This window comes from Varroa destructor, unplaced genomic scaffold, assembly GCF_002443255.2.
Source record: "Varroa destructor unplaced genomic scaffold, Vdes_3.0 BEIS01000003.1, whole genome shotgun sequence".
In the NCBI taxonomy this organism is placed as follows: Eukaryota; Metazoa; Arthropoda; class Arachnida; order Mesostigmata; family Varroidae; genus Varroa; species Varroa destructor.
This window is the reverse complement of record NW_019211456.1, coordinates 3,547,242-3,563,068: the sequence shown is the minus strand read 5'-3', so window position 1 is coordinate 3,563,068 and position 15,827 is coordinate 3,547,242. Positions and strand designations below refer to the sequence as shown.

The window sequence follows — 15,827 nt, the reverse complement described above, 5'->3', positions numbered from 1 at the left end:
CACTACCACTAGCGGAGGTAAGTTAGTTCCCTTCGCATTCTCCACCAGCCCCCACCCAGCCACCCCCGACGGAGGCAGCCCAATGAAGCCGCCGGGAATCAGCTCCAAAGACAGCAGCAGCAGCAGCAGCAGTAGCAGCAGGCCAGTGTAATAGCGTTCAACATAGTCCCTTAGCTGAGTGGCTAAGCCAAATGCTGGTTGGGGTCGTAGCAGTGTCGCATTAATCGCGTTCTCCATCCCACCTACGGCCATTTTGTCGTGCTTGCAGGAAAAACAGGGCATGCTTTTGTCTGAGCCCATCTGATCAAACAATAATGTCAAATAATATGTCCTATTCCTCGCCTGCGTATAATTATAATATTCAGATTTAAATAAAAACAATATGGTAAGCGTTTGAGTTATGCTGCAGGTTACAGGGCTTCATGAGTCCATAGCCCAGTGTCTTACTGCTAATGTTAATGAAAAATGGCGCAGATGTGTAGGTGCAATGATTTTTTGGCGGTTATTGATAACATCCAAGGTACGCCGAAGTAAAAGCAAAAAACGTTACGCGCACCCTGTTCGCTACATAGGGACCCTTCTTTTTTATGCTTCGTGCAAACATTCGTTCCTTCGCGAGTTTAATAGTTGTTGTTAGTGCACTTTCTTCTTATGGAGTCCTACATTATGATAGCGTGGCGTTCGAGAGTTTGCTCGATTTTCCGAAGCTGACGTTTTCACTAAATCTTTGGAAAAAATTTCCAAACACAATGCTACCAACTTTAACTTGCCAGCGTTAATTGTAACTTTCGTTATTTAAATGTACGCACTGCTGCAGGGACGTTTTTGCGAAAAGACATCTGATTACGGCAAGAGTTTAATAATCGATTATATTAGTTCATGATCTCATAAACAACCGCGGTAACAATTCACCTATTCGGTAAGTACGATACATAAATACGATTTTTCCAAGTATACACGTTTCCTTTGAACGTGCATGTGTATGTGTGAGTGCCGTTGTAAAATACTGCATGTAGTTGTGGCGGATTCGGGTTCCCATCGCAAACTCGCCTCAGTCTTTCGCTTTATTCGGACGACTGCCGCCGTATGTTTCTACTGATACAAACACACACACTATATACACAGTTAGCCGACAGCTGAGATTATCACCCCCTCTCGGTTTGTCGCGTGCCTGCCGCGAAACAATCGATCGAGTAGATGGCTACTACTATTGTTGCCCTGACAATTGATGCTCCTAGTGATGATTGGCGTATTGCCGACGACAAGTTAATAAAACGGATTCCACTTCTTTGACTCATCCATCAGGCCAGCTCTGGCCTAGCACCCGCTAGTCGAATTGCCAAGGCTCAGCCGGCTCAAGCGAAGCCAGAGGCTTGCCTTCGTTTAGCACTTCGCTTCCTATCGACTTCGCTCAGAGGTATCCTCGTTCGAAGTCCAGTTCGAAGTCGAGCTTGTCCTTACATACTCGGCATATTTCTACCTCGCGAAAGAGCGCAGGTTGACAGCGCAACGACCATCCCATTGCTTTTCTTAAAATTCTTAGCGTGCGAACCATTTTATCTATTACTTAAAGCTAGCTACAATGTTTTCCAGTTTCTGAATATCTGTAGGAAACATTGGGATAGCTGTGTTGAAATTAGTCTATGCACGACATAACATGCACACCGCTGCCGCGTAACATCATTCGCTGGATAAAGCAACTCTGGATCCCGTTGACTATACGCGATGTGTCCGTTTTCAAAAAGGAAAACAAACACTGAAGGCTGAACGTGGACACAACACTGAAGGACGGGCTTCGTTTGTCCATTCGAGGCAACAGCACTTACGAGCAAAATTTTTAAATTTAACAAATCGCGCAAATACACATAGCCTTTTGGTAAGCAGAAAAAACAGTGGGCATGCCAAAAGTAAGCGGCATGCGATGCGGCTGAACTACAAAAAGTAAGAATAATTTATCTTTCAGTATGGCAAACGTTACTGTACATAGAACTCACTTGATGTTTGTTGTTGCTGCTGTTGCTGCGGTTTGTCAAGCGGGCTTGACACCACAGTAGACTGAAAAATCAGACTTGGCGAAGACATCTTTATGTTTTGAATGACAGCAAAAAAGCTGGTGTGAGGAGAGCTTGCTTAAGTGACTGCACCGGATAACGATGATTCTCGATCCACCAGATCGAAGTTATTACGTCCAGTTTTTCTCAGTTATGAACATTTCTATTTGTTGCTCGCCATGTTTGTTCTCAGTAGAGGTTTAGGATTTATCGGACGATAGGTGAAGAGCCGATGGCCTAAACGCCTTCAAGAGTTAACAGAATACACTTCGCCTTTGTCGCCTAGCGACAAAAGGGGATCACAGACAAAACTTTTTCGATGTACACTTAGCTTTCTCTTGCCAATGTTAGAAAGAGTTTATTAGAATTATTCAACACATGATTTGTTTCGAAATCCTCGTTTTCCTTCTTTTCTGTGCTAGAAAATTTTGAACACTTCGGCCGCCGGCTGTGTGCGTTGGCCATAAACTCCTTTCAAAGAGTTAACGAAGCACCGACTAACCACGTACCGCCTCTACGTAGATAAGGAACGCACTCCAAGTTACTAATCACGCTCACTAATGATTCACGGGTGCGTGGCTTTCACCAACGACGACCCCGAGTCGAATGATCGACCCAAATGGCTTTTAGCGTCTTACCGGCGAGTTAACACCGAGCCATTGGAGCACCATAATAGGAGCACGCCGACTGACGGCCTTCTGGCCGACTCGTTCACTCACTCGCATATAGTGCCACACTCACAGATACACTAACACGTACGAATTCAGTCGCTCAGATATACACACCCAGCTATATACCGACGTACACTGATACTCACACATCCACACAGTCAGTTAGACTAATACGCGAAATATTCGCACCGCTATGATCGTCCAGCGATGAACTACAGTTGGCTGTGGTGGGAAGCGAGCGTCATACGGCCAAGTAAGCGGGAGCAGGTCAAAACAGAATAGGGCTAAGAGCAGGTCCGCCAATTGCCGACAACTTGCCGCTCGAAGCTCCACCATGAAGTCATCAGCAGCAGCAGCAGCGGAAGCATGATCGGTCGGTCGGTCGATTGTTCATGAAACCTCGTCACGCCCCCCGGAGCAGCTTGCTCCGCCTTCCCATTGGCCGGCCAATCAGATGCCGGGCTTGTGGTGTATCGATGTTCACTTGAGCTGTAGCCAGTCAGATCTCCGAGACTCACACAGATCTCTGAGTAAATAGAGTTCAGAGGCAGTCACATGGTCAGGCGAACGCAGTCACATAGAGAGAAAGCGCTGAAGCGGTATACAATTAATATACTGTGCGCGCGCGTGTGTGCTACGATGGCCCGGTGCCCAAACACTAAATAGCCACTATAACGCCCTTCACATGTCTTCTAGATAATTACAGAACTCGACTAAGTCAGTTGGCTGGAACACTATCATCGATTTTATTAATTATATTGTTGATTGCATTTTGGCTAGACAGGCAGAGATCCCCAGACAATTGAATTCGTTGATACTTCGTTCTATAGTTTGTGTGTATGTATGTGTTGTATGCAATCGTTATGCAATGGTACGTTGCGAAAGTCAAATATCTTTCGGCTATGAGTGGTCAGATATTTCAAATACGTGTGTGGAGGCTTGGACACGAGGAGCAGATATGAGTAACCTTCGTTCGAAAAATTAGGTGAACAGCAACCTGAGGCATTTATTCAAGGGTCACGTTGACAACATTTACGTTATCGCACAGTACAAACAATTATATAGTAAGTAAGATTAAGTTCAGCTATGTAAAGCATCCTGCTTTATGTTAAGCCAATTTTGTTTCCTTTTTTCCACACTTTTATAGCACAAAAACCATTTTTCAAGTGTCTTTACTCAAATTATATATATATATATATATATATATATACGAATTTTTTTAAAAGGAACCCTGCAGGTGTACTTCGGCTGCAGAGATTTCCAAAAAGATAAAAATAGAAATTCTTGCTTATCTGCACCTAGTAAGATGTATCCGAAACGTCGATGATATCCTACATCAGCGGCTTCTAAAACACGTTGCTGCAAGCTTGCAGCACGTCGCTGCACCATGGCGCTAACCCATGAATGATAGATCACTTTGTTTCAATTATACGTTTTGGTCGTACGAAACTCCTGAGATCGGTGTTTATATTTTTATCCTAACCACAAATGTCGCAAACAAAGATGATTAGAAACGCAACGTGTGGCCTTTTTTTCATACTGTGTCGGAAAAGATTCTTTTCTCCAGTGGCTGCCATCACGGATCATCACTGTGTGTCATACGCGAATGGATCATCGTATTAAGTCAGCAATCAGGACAATGCAGCGTCCTTGTGTGTCCCACCAGCAAAACTTGCCTAGTTACTTGTCGACTACAAGAACTTGCTACACGTAGTTCTGAAGAGTTGCAGTGGGTATTAATGATCATAATGAGAATGTCATCCCCTCGATGCGAAGCCACATCGGTCTCGTCGGACGAAGGCACTGATATCTTGTCTACGAACGATGGCTGATGGTGGTTGTCTGTTGTCACCCGAGCCTCCGGAGAGCCACCCAGCTAGTTGAGAGATCAGATCACCTCCGAGATAGCATAGCGCCAATCTGCATACATGCAGTGTAGTCTTTGACAGAGCACTGCTGGGACCAAATGCTACTCCCCGGATGTCTGAGTTCAACAGACTGCGCCGAACTCGGCTCTGGATAAGCTTTTGCTAGGCGTCCCGCCTAACATCTCGGTATCGGCAGCGGTGATATCTAGAAAAACGCCTGTCTGCTCGCTACATCATCCACAGTGGGCAGACCACCGAGCGACGACGCAGGAACGAAAGAGGGAAATGCAGATACTGCTAATACTTTCTGCTTGAACACCGCCATTATGGCGATGATGATGGTGGTGGTGGTGATGATTGGTGTCGAAGAAGCTCGAGCGCCAGTTTTGGTGCCGCCGGAGCGGTGAATAACGAACATCGAGGAAGAGCTATTCAGTCTGTTTCCCTATATTTCTCGTCCGTTGTTTCCTTCGTTGGTTAGGGAAATTACATCGAACAAATCCGGGGATTGGTTCTCTCCTCCCCGTCTGGCTTCACTCCCGCGCCACGCGTAACTTCCATGTAGCGATATTTGTTATAGCCGAATGTGTGACGGCCTGACTGAGCGGCTGCGTGTGCCGTTGCTACTTTGCCTGCCGACAACCTCCTGCTGGTAAAGACACGGCCAAAGACGCATAAGAATGATGGCTATGCTGACGACGACGACTGTTAATTGCCTACAAGAACGGGATGTTCAGAGGTTTACGAAGCAACATGGAAAACGCTCAACAACATCGCCCTTCAAATGTGTTTCTACGACACGGTCTACGGCGGGTTTGAACGCCTCCAAAAGGTCTTGTAACACGCTAAAGTTTTTCAGGAACAGCCTATGTAGTCTCTTGATGACTCGTTGTGTAACTCCTCTATTCGTCTGAAGACCGTGCATATAGCTACAACGGAATCGGGTATAGCAAATTTGGGATCGACTGGAATAGAATAGATCGTTTTGTTAGAAGATTTTTTACGTCATTATTATCAGATCCAGCTTCGCTGAAAGTTAAAAATGCAATTTATCGAAAGGTCTTCAATCGACTGACGGTTAGCTATGTAGGTAGGACAGTTCTAATTGTCGCATAAAAACCTGGTAGAAGTAATTCGTCTTTTTCATGATTTGATAGAATACAATTAACTGGCCAGTGCCCAGACTTCGACCTACAATATGCTCGTACGTACGCTTGTCTTCTGTCTCGTAGTACTGGCAGATTCGAAATCATTCTATCCAAGATATCGCAAGTTCGCACGGTGTGCTTTTAACTACTACAATTCGTTCCCAAGGTAATCCGAACATTCTATGGGAATCTTTCTCAAGAAAGAAATTTTACATTTCTATATATGTATATGGTAATGCGCTCGATTACGCTCGAGTATTGAGCGTGCACGACATTATCCGTCATGACGTGAAGAAAAGACTATCATCGTGACGTTATTAGGTTTGGATCTTACTTCTAGTGTATTACCGACTCGAAAGAGAAAAGGGTTACTGCCTTGAGTATCCGGCCAGCTGCAATTTCTATCAGAATAGCAGAGTACCTTTAGATTATTATTTGCAAAATGTTTCATCTCAAATGCATCACTGAACATGGACTAGTTAATGGCGGACGTATATTCTAGCCCTTGAAACTACTGCGCACCTCTATCTATAGTGGGAAGTCTAAACGTCAGGCGCATCACCAACATGACACATCGTACTCTGTCTCTGACGCAGCGCCCCTGACAAGACGCGTACATTACAAATGATCGTATGCTCAAAGCTCAATACACTGCTCCAGCTCCAAACATGATTTTCCTAAAGCATTAAATAGGTTTGCCTATACACTAGTTAGAGGGGGCCTTTCGCTCGTTCAACATTTTTATGTCATATAATACACGCTCTATACCGATCGGACACGTAAACGATGCAACAGAGCTATTTAGGTCTAACTAGAATAAATGTGACCTATATTCACAGCTCTAAATTCCAGCATAACTTTCGAGAGAAGCTATATTTGATCGAAAGGTTTGAACGAACCAATAAAAAAGAATTCCTTCCCCGTTCCTTGTTGTATGTTGCATTTACACAAACACCCAGAAACTTTTCGCACTCATAGTAAAACCAGCAGTGCGGCAGGGGTGATAAACTTATCTTGCCTTCGATAGGACAATGCAGTATAAGGCTCAAGTCCTGCGCACCGCCGCTACTACTGGCCAATGCTCTAGCCCTATCACGGATACTCAAAAACTATGCCCATCTAAATTTGCGTATCTAGTCGTCATTATCGGCGCTGTAGATCGCCGTTGTCGAGTTTCGCCGCCACCTCTCTATCGCCTTTCTGTAGGAGATGGGATATTCTGTCGACGATATGTTACTTATTTGCTCGGTCCACCGACTTGAGGTTGCAGGACGTGGTCCTTGAAGCTTGATCTGTGACACGGCTGATGTGCGAGCCCAATGTATTTGCAATACAGCTTTCAATACGTGTGCCTCTTTGATCGCAATCTCGTCGTGCAAGGGCGCGGGCATGGCGATGGTTTGGCTTGAGCCTTCGATCACTTGCATCGCTGCGATGGCTGACTCTCCTGGCCGGCAGAAGAAGTGTCAGATTGCGCTAACTTGACAGCCATATAATAGGAAGCGAACTAGGCCTATCGTCTGAATGGCTACGTGGGGAACTAGCGACTCTTACCTATGAGTGGTCTGATAGCTCACCACTTCACTGAACGCCTTGAAACAACGGGGATGTCACAGTTAGGTTATTGTAGGTGCACGTACGGGCTTGGGGACCCGTGTAATGAAAAAGGATATTGACTCACTAAGGTTCTCTCTCACTCATTTAAACTTTTCATGTGTAAGCTAGCAATTCCAAACATGATGCACAAAAAATGCTACATGCTCAGAGCGTGCAGTGTGCTCTCACGCTGGACCATTTCTTCATAGTCCGAGACTATTTTTAAAGCTTTCTCAGGTTTGACTGTGCTGCATTATTTAAAATTCCTGTCGGACTTTGAATATCGAAATCGGTAGTCACAGGCTAACAATAAAGAAACTGCGTTTTACGTTTGGCATCGCCGTGAGGCAGTCCATCAAATGCTGGGTCGCGACACATAACGCACCACGTGTTTGTGCCAGGACTCGAACCTAAGCTACAACGTATCTCTTAAATTAGCAGACAAGAACCTTTCCACGGCTATCACGGAGACTGCATAGGTTATGCCTGCCTTAATCATCCTATTGTTGTTACCGCCGTCTGCAGAACTCACGTGAGGGTATCGCCTAAAAAAGATACTCGTACTTCGATTACTGCATTCGATGCTGATGGGTCCTTCGGAGCTATAGAGCTTGTCGATACTTCGAGACAAAATTTTGTTAGGTGCAAAAAATATTTTGTATAATCAGAAAAGAGGGCTTCCCTTATACAAGCACCCGAGTCTTCTGTAGGTTAGGGGCGAACGAAATACTAATATTTCGCGATAGTTTAATTATTCGATACAAACGTGAACGTTGATCTTTTCTTAATCGAACCTATACTACAACTAGAACATTTCACAACCGTCTGCCAATTCGTTTGGCGCATATTTTTTCATACTGCATAGATCTTAACGGAGAATTTTCCAATGAATTTTCCCTTTGGTTCGAGCTCCAGTAAAACTTCAGGAGCTCAGCACATACGCTTTTTGGCTAAATAGTCATAGAGCTCACATTAGCTCATTGACCAAGTCGCTAAAAGACTCCTAAACGCTATGCACTGTAGATTTCCTTTCCATGACAGAATTGTGTACCGCTGTTTAGATTTATTCAAGGACCCGTGAGAGTATGGAGGTTCAACATGAACCTAACCTAACGGACTCAATTTGGAGAGAAAGGGACCCGTCGACGACTATATCCATCATCACCGCTTCTCTTGCTATTTGAACATTTACTGAAAGATCGAAATGTATCTGGGTCCATATTGCAAACCTAGATTATCTTAGGTACCTTCCTAGTTATCAACTAAGCATCACCGTCACAGGACATCTATGGATTATGAAATCAACAACCGAACAGCTATCTAATATTTTCTTGTATCTCGTTAACGTTTATGGGCAGCTTGCAGAGTCTTTGCATTGTGTATCGTGTTGAGCTATTTAATAACGCTTGCATAGGATCTGGTGCTATTGACTGACATTATTCCCCCAAAAATTGTTCATTAGTACAGTTGAAGAAAGCGATACCCTAGCAAGCGCACTGAATCCGTTAAGCTGGATGACGATAAGGTTCACTCTCATGTACATTGCATCAATCTGTTGGGCATCGGTAAACGATTCGAGATGGACACCGGGATCACGATATGATCCGCGTTGATCCTCCTTCGGCACCGTCACAGAAATCTGATCCATCCAACCCCCGTAGATACGATCCCGCACATGCATGTATCAGACAACGCTGCCATATAGGGTAGATGTCCGGCAGATGCCACCGTGGAGTAAACCCTTCTGGTGAGCAACGCAAGCTGAAGATTCCGAATCAAGGTGCGGCATCATCTGTGGCTGACTATTGCCCTATTGAGAATCATAAGAGGGACGTTTACTCCGGGTTAAAGCTACCTGCCACACATCTCATCCTCGATCGAGAAAATATCTGAGTGCTTGATTTTTTCTTTTCGCCTTACTTTCATGGCCACATAGGTCCGGCACTGCGTCCTATTTTTGTTTTGTTCTGTAAGTTCTATCGACTTGCTTCAGTTAGGATTAGTTCGCCTACAGGCTACGCGTTCAGCTTTGTTCAGTGGTTGAATGCAAGCTTCTATTTCACGCCAATTCGGTGGGCGAGATTAGCAACTGAAGACCCTCGATGATTGCCCCCTAAAATCCGCATTCGTCCCTAAGAACACGATTATTTCATTCTTCATCGACATACCTACTGGCCATTGCGTCGGCAGCCCATCGTGAGCTTTTTGAATTGACGCATAAGACGGCGTGCTATCCGCAAGAGGATACGAACTAGCCGCGAGGTTAAACTACTCGTTCAGCACTTCAGCACTGAGGCTCATTGTCTAGTCAGCGCAAGCAATTTTGATTCCGTAACGCAGAGCGAGGGGACGGTACACGTGTTAGATCAAAGGTACTTCAAGATCAGATAAATAGCGTGCTGCTAGCTTGAAAGGTAAAGCCTAATATAAAAGACACGTTTCCGATAGAGATCTTCGGGTAGATGTCGTTGTTTCGTTTAGAACGAAACGATTGTGGCTCATGGGCTGAAAGACAGGGAGGTTGAAGGTGCAGTTTGCTAATTACGAAGAGTAGGTAGCAGCTCAATCCGATCAAGAAGACGATTAGGAACGGGTTGACATTCCTGAGGTCTTTGAGGAATGCCCCTTCGACGCCAAAACCGCCAGCGAGTGCTGGCCACATCTGAGGAGAAACGGCCAGCAGAAATGAATACATAACAAACTTCTCAGGCACAAAACCAGGCGTAAAGGACTTTAAACAACCCTCTCAAGCTTTGTTTCTAGGACAAATCAATTAACTACAGCACACTTAGTAGGCCTTTATGAGCAGTTCAAGACACACATTTATCACAACGTAAGAACGCGCGAGCGAGAGCGACATTCAGTGAAGGATAATTAGTGGGAAGCTAGAGGGGCATACCTAGATACTTAGAAAAAGAATTTGCAAAAAATAGAGGACAAGGTACGTAGTGTGTATATTCGTAGTCTACATCTTGTACGATACTGTTTTCGGCATAGATCGTGTAGCTCTTTGAATGCAACAACTAAAACGGGTGCATCCAGCGAATTGTGCTCCACGTACAGGTATTATATTTTGAACAGGTAGATTCGGTCACCCATTATAAGTTAGTGGATTACCCTGGCAGCTGGTTTTTGTTTTCGCTGTGTTGCCCTATTGCCCTTCTGTCATGATTTCTATGTAGTGCAACATGGGGCATACAATATTTTTACTTGTAATTGAAATCGACCCTGTGACAAGTACTGCTATTTAATGAACAAATACAAACTTATAAAGAGCTGCAAGGTCGTCTTACTCGTCAAATAGCCGGCGAATTGTAAATGAAAAATGGTTCAGACAAGATGGCCCAATGACAAAAATGTTTTTTTTTACACAATTGAAATGGTATTTTTTCTTCATAGACGTTTATATTATGTAAAAATAGCACAACCTACTAAACGAATAGACTCTTAAGCCATTGCTGGATAGCTATTACCAAATTGCAGAATTTCATCTTCAGAACCATAGGTATTATAATTCTGCATCCTGCGACCTAGCAGCGCATCGTCCTTTACTAAAGCACGGCTTAAGAGGACAGTCTAATAGGATGAAAACATTGGCACAACGAAGACAAGGTACTCCGCAGGTCCGATGAGCCCATCATTGTCAGTAATATTTAACACTGGCATAGAAAACATACGTAATACATTTATGAAGTTAATTGTCGTACGTACGTACGTACGTACGTGTAACCGATAAACTGGTAGACGCGATTGGAGGAAAAATTGTTTTAAAAAATTTTAATTTCCGAAGCAAATTCTACTTAATGAAATCCGGCTACCTGTGATAAATCAACAGGTGTGTCGCTGAAAAAATAGTTACCTATGTGAAGGACAAACGTAGACAATTATTTCCATAACATGATCAATGCACACTCCTAGATAGGGAATGATCAAATAGGCTGTAGCAATAATTACCCACAATTGATGGTATCAGCTAAACTTTCAACCCTCGGAGATAACGGAGCAGTAAGCTTTCCAGTGATCATGCCCACGAACCAGAGAACTGCGACAGAAAAAGAGCCTTTGAGAAGGAGTAAGACTACGACATTTCTTCTGTGAGAACCCAATTCGCTTTGAACTGGGTTACGGTAAAAAACGAGTTTCGGCAATGAGTCGTTCTTAACACAGGTTTTGTATAGAATTAAAAAATTGTTAGCAATGGACACTTTGTAAACTGTGCCCACCATATATTCTCATCTCCCGTATTTATTGTTTTTCTAAACAAAAGGCACACACTTTTCATCGTTCTCTATTTTCCCTTCCAAGCGGTTTATTTTTGAGCTTTCATACGAATGACACAAAGTTATCTTCCAGTTAAGAACGAAAAATTTGTGAGTTCTAATAGGTCCACAATGAAAAGATATAAACTTACTTTTCCTCAATACATAGCATCTTTTTCAGGAGGATTGTGTATTTTTTCAATATCAGTATGTAAAAAATTAGGCCAGGTCGAAGTGAAGTAGATCGGCTAATAAAAATCTTCAGAAATAATAGGAAATTGAAGACACCTTAGGATATTGGGCAAATTCGATATATCGCCGTAGCACGAGATGGACCATTGCCGCGCTGTCGGCCTTATGTGCATCAAAAAAGTCTGAATAGCCTTGGATAACGTTGGTGCATTTGTAATGGTTGTGATAACATACCCATTTTACCTAATGAAGAAAATTAGCCAAACGTATCTTTTACAGAAGTTACCATCAATTATTGATTCTATGAAATTACCGAAGCATAAAAATTTTGCTTTATCGACGCACGTCTTGTACATTTACGCGCAGAAGGACTCAAATCATCGACTACTGCAGAAACATAATGAACTTCTGCTAGAAGTTAGCGGGAATCCGACAATTTTCCTTAAAGCATAATTTGTCTTGCTAGAACTAGCGTCAGTGGAGACAGTCACCGCTGCATTGCTTCAGGTCTAACTTCTTCAGCCTAAACGTTTGCGCCTTCCTGGCCAGCTGAAGCTACTGCTATATTTAGCTTCAATTATCGGCGTAGCCGGTTTGGCGTGACCAATAGGCCTCACGACGCCAATCCCTTTAATCAGGCGGGGCAATTCGTCCTTTGGCAGTACCTTGTTATCGTTTCTCGTGGTGTATTTCAAAATCAAACTTTGGATTCTTGGTAGTAGCGCTTTCGTAGCTTATCGAAGTCGGCCGTCTCCGTTCGGCAGTACCTCTTGGACCGGCCCGGGCGAACAGATTAGAGCACGCAATAATTCATTTTGGTGAACCGAACTGATGAGTGTAAGTCGCTCGGAATCCTGATAGTGAGATCGCGCCATTGAAGTAATCGTCCACCGGACTCGAACCTTAGCTACGGCAAATCAGTACCTTATGGAAGTAAGCCGCGAACCGAAATCAACTTCGCAGTTTAATGGGAGGGACCCTGGCGCTCTCTAAGACTAGAGTCGTTTTTTTCATGGACCATTTACAAGGAGGTTAAGCAATTGAATAGTAATTAACTATACGCTAATATTTTGCGCGTACAGCTCTGTTTTACCACTTACCCGAAGACCACTATGGCCTTTAAAACTATTTATCATTATATTCCCATATTAATCCATCAAGATCGAACTTACTAACTTACTTCATGACTCAATAAAGACCAAAGTTCGCTTCTGCGGTAGAAAGATCCAAGCGTTACGTGGCCTGGGCTAACTCGACTTGATAGTTATGCCACAGTGGAACGTTGCTTCCGCAATAAAAAAAAACACGTGTTATATTTTCAAACTTATGCGCGATCTAAACTTCTAAGTTAGGTCAGGCGGTCGTCGTTTTCGCTGGCCAATAAACAGGTTCAACTTCTAAAAAGTCTTTTAGTTTTACTAATATGTAGTTTACTGTGTCTATATCCTCTAGACTGTGCACGTGAGCAAAAGTGTACATAACGGTGGAAAATGGTCTTCTATAAACAAATGAAGATCTCTACCGAAAACAACGTGGCGGTATCTCTTTACTGTTCTGAAGCTTTAGGGTTATATTTTCAGGACTATATCAAAAAATAAAGATGTCTGACTACGGATTGCCGGTGAAGTTACTTGAAAGCGACACGCGATGCGTATCATAAGAAACTCCATAATGTCGACAAAAGACAGCTTCCTATCACTCTATAACTGAACAAAATCGAACGCCGTCCAGTGTTATAGAGAACAGCGGTCGTGCCATGACGAGCAACTTGTCGAAATTAGCGACAATGTTGTAGCGATGTTGCTTTTATTTGAATTTCGCTACGCGTTACGTTGACATGCTGCGTATATATATATATATATGTAGCAATTTTGTGAGAATGATGATTCGGGAAATGCAACGATTGCGGTGTCTTCCCAGCGACCTTTATAATCCTATAAATATATATGCTTCAAAGACGATCAGCGCGGTGAGGATTACAATACAAAATGTAGATTTAATAACCCGAATGTATGGATCAAAGATACAATTACACATATTTTTTTGCGAGGCAATGTTTTATTCAGAAAACCTGGCTTGCTTAGTGGTCGCCAGCCCTCATTTCGAGTTGATTGCTTTAACTCATATATACGGCAGTGATAACGATACGCGCGTAGCCAGATACAGACCCACAGATACGCTCACATAAATGAATAGTTTATGTTCGCTTAGTTCATTCTGTCATTGTCTTTCATTTTCTTGCCAGCGTCCCGTTCTGTCAGGTAGCAACGCTCAATGGAGCAGCGCTAGAGGAACGCAGGCGGATCCTAGCTAAAGCTGGTAATACTGCTGTATACAAAGAGGAAGAAAAATTGCGGAAAAATCGAAGCAGACATTCGTCATTGGCTGTATTGGGGGTAGGTCGGCACCCTCCTTAGGCGAGAGACACTGCGAAAAGGACAAAGCGGCTTGTCCGCTTATCGCTGACGAGTTGATACCCAAACACCAAAAACCGACCGAGCCACCACAACTGACGCCATCGCTAATATCGCCACGGCGGTGACGGCTGCCGCCGCCGTTGTGTGTTGCATTGCGGAGATGTCCAGGCAGTTTCTGCTACAGTCCCATATACACGGTAGCTCATAGAGATATGCAGGTCGCTTACAGGCACTAAAGCGACGAATCCTGATAACTCAAGCGTCCGCCTTTGCTACTGGCTGACCGAACGCGGCTGTGTAGGGATGCGACGGGTGCCGAGTCGGTCCTGGTAGGGCGGTATGGCGGTTGATGTCGCAAAGCCTAGCCTGCATATTATCCATACACTACATACTTGCGATACTGATGGAGGCAGGCAGGCAGGCAGGCTCTAGTCGCTTAGCGCTACTACCCTTCATGCCCTTCATGACAGCCTACTTTGCTTTGAGAATCAGTAGAACTCAGGGAACGATCAGCTCAAGCCGCGATCGGCGAGCGGGCGTGGGGACGCCCATTTTCGGATTATCCTCACAGTTCAGAGCCAGTTCAGACTGAAATGTTCTATACTGAGGGCGTTTACGTGGGCCGCACACAACCAACTCTGCATTGGCGCATTCAAATCATCGGTAAATCTTTAGCTGGCTATCTCATCAATAATTAACGCTGTATCTTTTTTTCCTTAATATTTAAGATTTTTTCTGTTTATATTTACTTGCCAGCTTTCGTCTAAAGTTCTGTCCTGATTCAATAAATATGCCACTGTTCTTATATCTTTCGTCAGTAAAGCTAGACGTCAAACAATAATCAAGTTAACCATGCTTATTAGATTTGTCTCATCTTATATTTTCTTAACTAGCGTAAAGAACTAATGGCTATATTTTTACACGACTTGGATTATGGCTTTGAAAGTGGAACGAACAGGTCGCCGCACCGAACACTGATGCAGGCCCAGAGTGACGCTAACAGTTATAGCCGTTGCGAGTGCAGTTGCAAATGAGGATTGCACTCTCCTTCTGCTCTGTAAATTCGCTATACTCAGCGCTATCTGAAATGCCGACTTCAGTGACGACTACAGCCTAACCTTCTATTGGCGCGACAGAAACAACGATCGAGAAGGCTAAAGCGTGGACGCGGAGGTTGAAAGCGAACGAGCGAGGGATGAAAAACCAAAGAGAGAAATATGTAGACGGTAAACTCAGTCTAACAAAGCGATATAGCGAGAAGTAGAGGAGAATGAGATATACCAAGAATAGGACAGGGGGTGGGGAGAATAAGGCAGGATGGAATGAGAGAGAAACGCAGCTCCGGAGCGCAAAATTGGGCGGAGATCAAAGCGCATCGCTACTGGTCCTGCTGCTGCTGCTGCTGCTGCTGTTGTTACTACACGAAATGCAAGGCGATATGTAGCAGAGGCGGGCACAGATGCACCAGCGACGATGACAACGGCAACACAATTGTCGCCGATGTTTAGCATGCGTGCGTGCGTGCGTGCGTGTGTGTGTGTGTGTGTGTGTGCGTGTGTGTGTGTGTGTAATCTTGCTTGCGGTCTCTTTCGGCAAGTCGAATAGCAACAACAAGAGCAGCGGAC

The 15,827-nt window shown here is 44.1% G+C and overlaps 1 protein-coding gene across 1 annotated transcript in view; it reads right to left on the bottom strand.

Annotated features, from left to right (window-relative positions):
• tll (nuclear receptor subfamily 2 group E member tailless) overlaps positions 1-9,015 on the bottom strand; it is a 28,184-nt gene extending 19,169 nt beyond the window's left edge. Inside the window, exons 1-3 of the mRNA XM_086982632.1 lie at positions 8,818-9,015; positions 4,407-4,598; positions 1,995-2,055 (exon numbers count right to left, since the gene is read on the bottom strand). Coding sequence (XP_086838758.1) covers positions 1,995-2,055; positions 4,407-4,598; positions 8,818-9,015 — 451 coding nt within the window. The remainder of the gene's footprint in view (positions 1-1,994; positions 2,056-4,406; positions 4,599-8,817) is intronic.
• Positions 9,016-15,827: the final 6,812 nt, after the last annotated feature.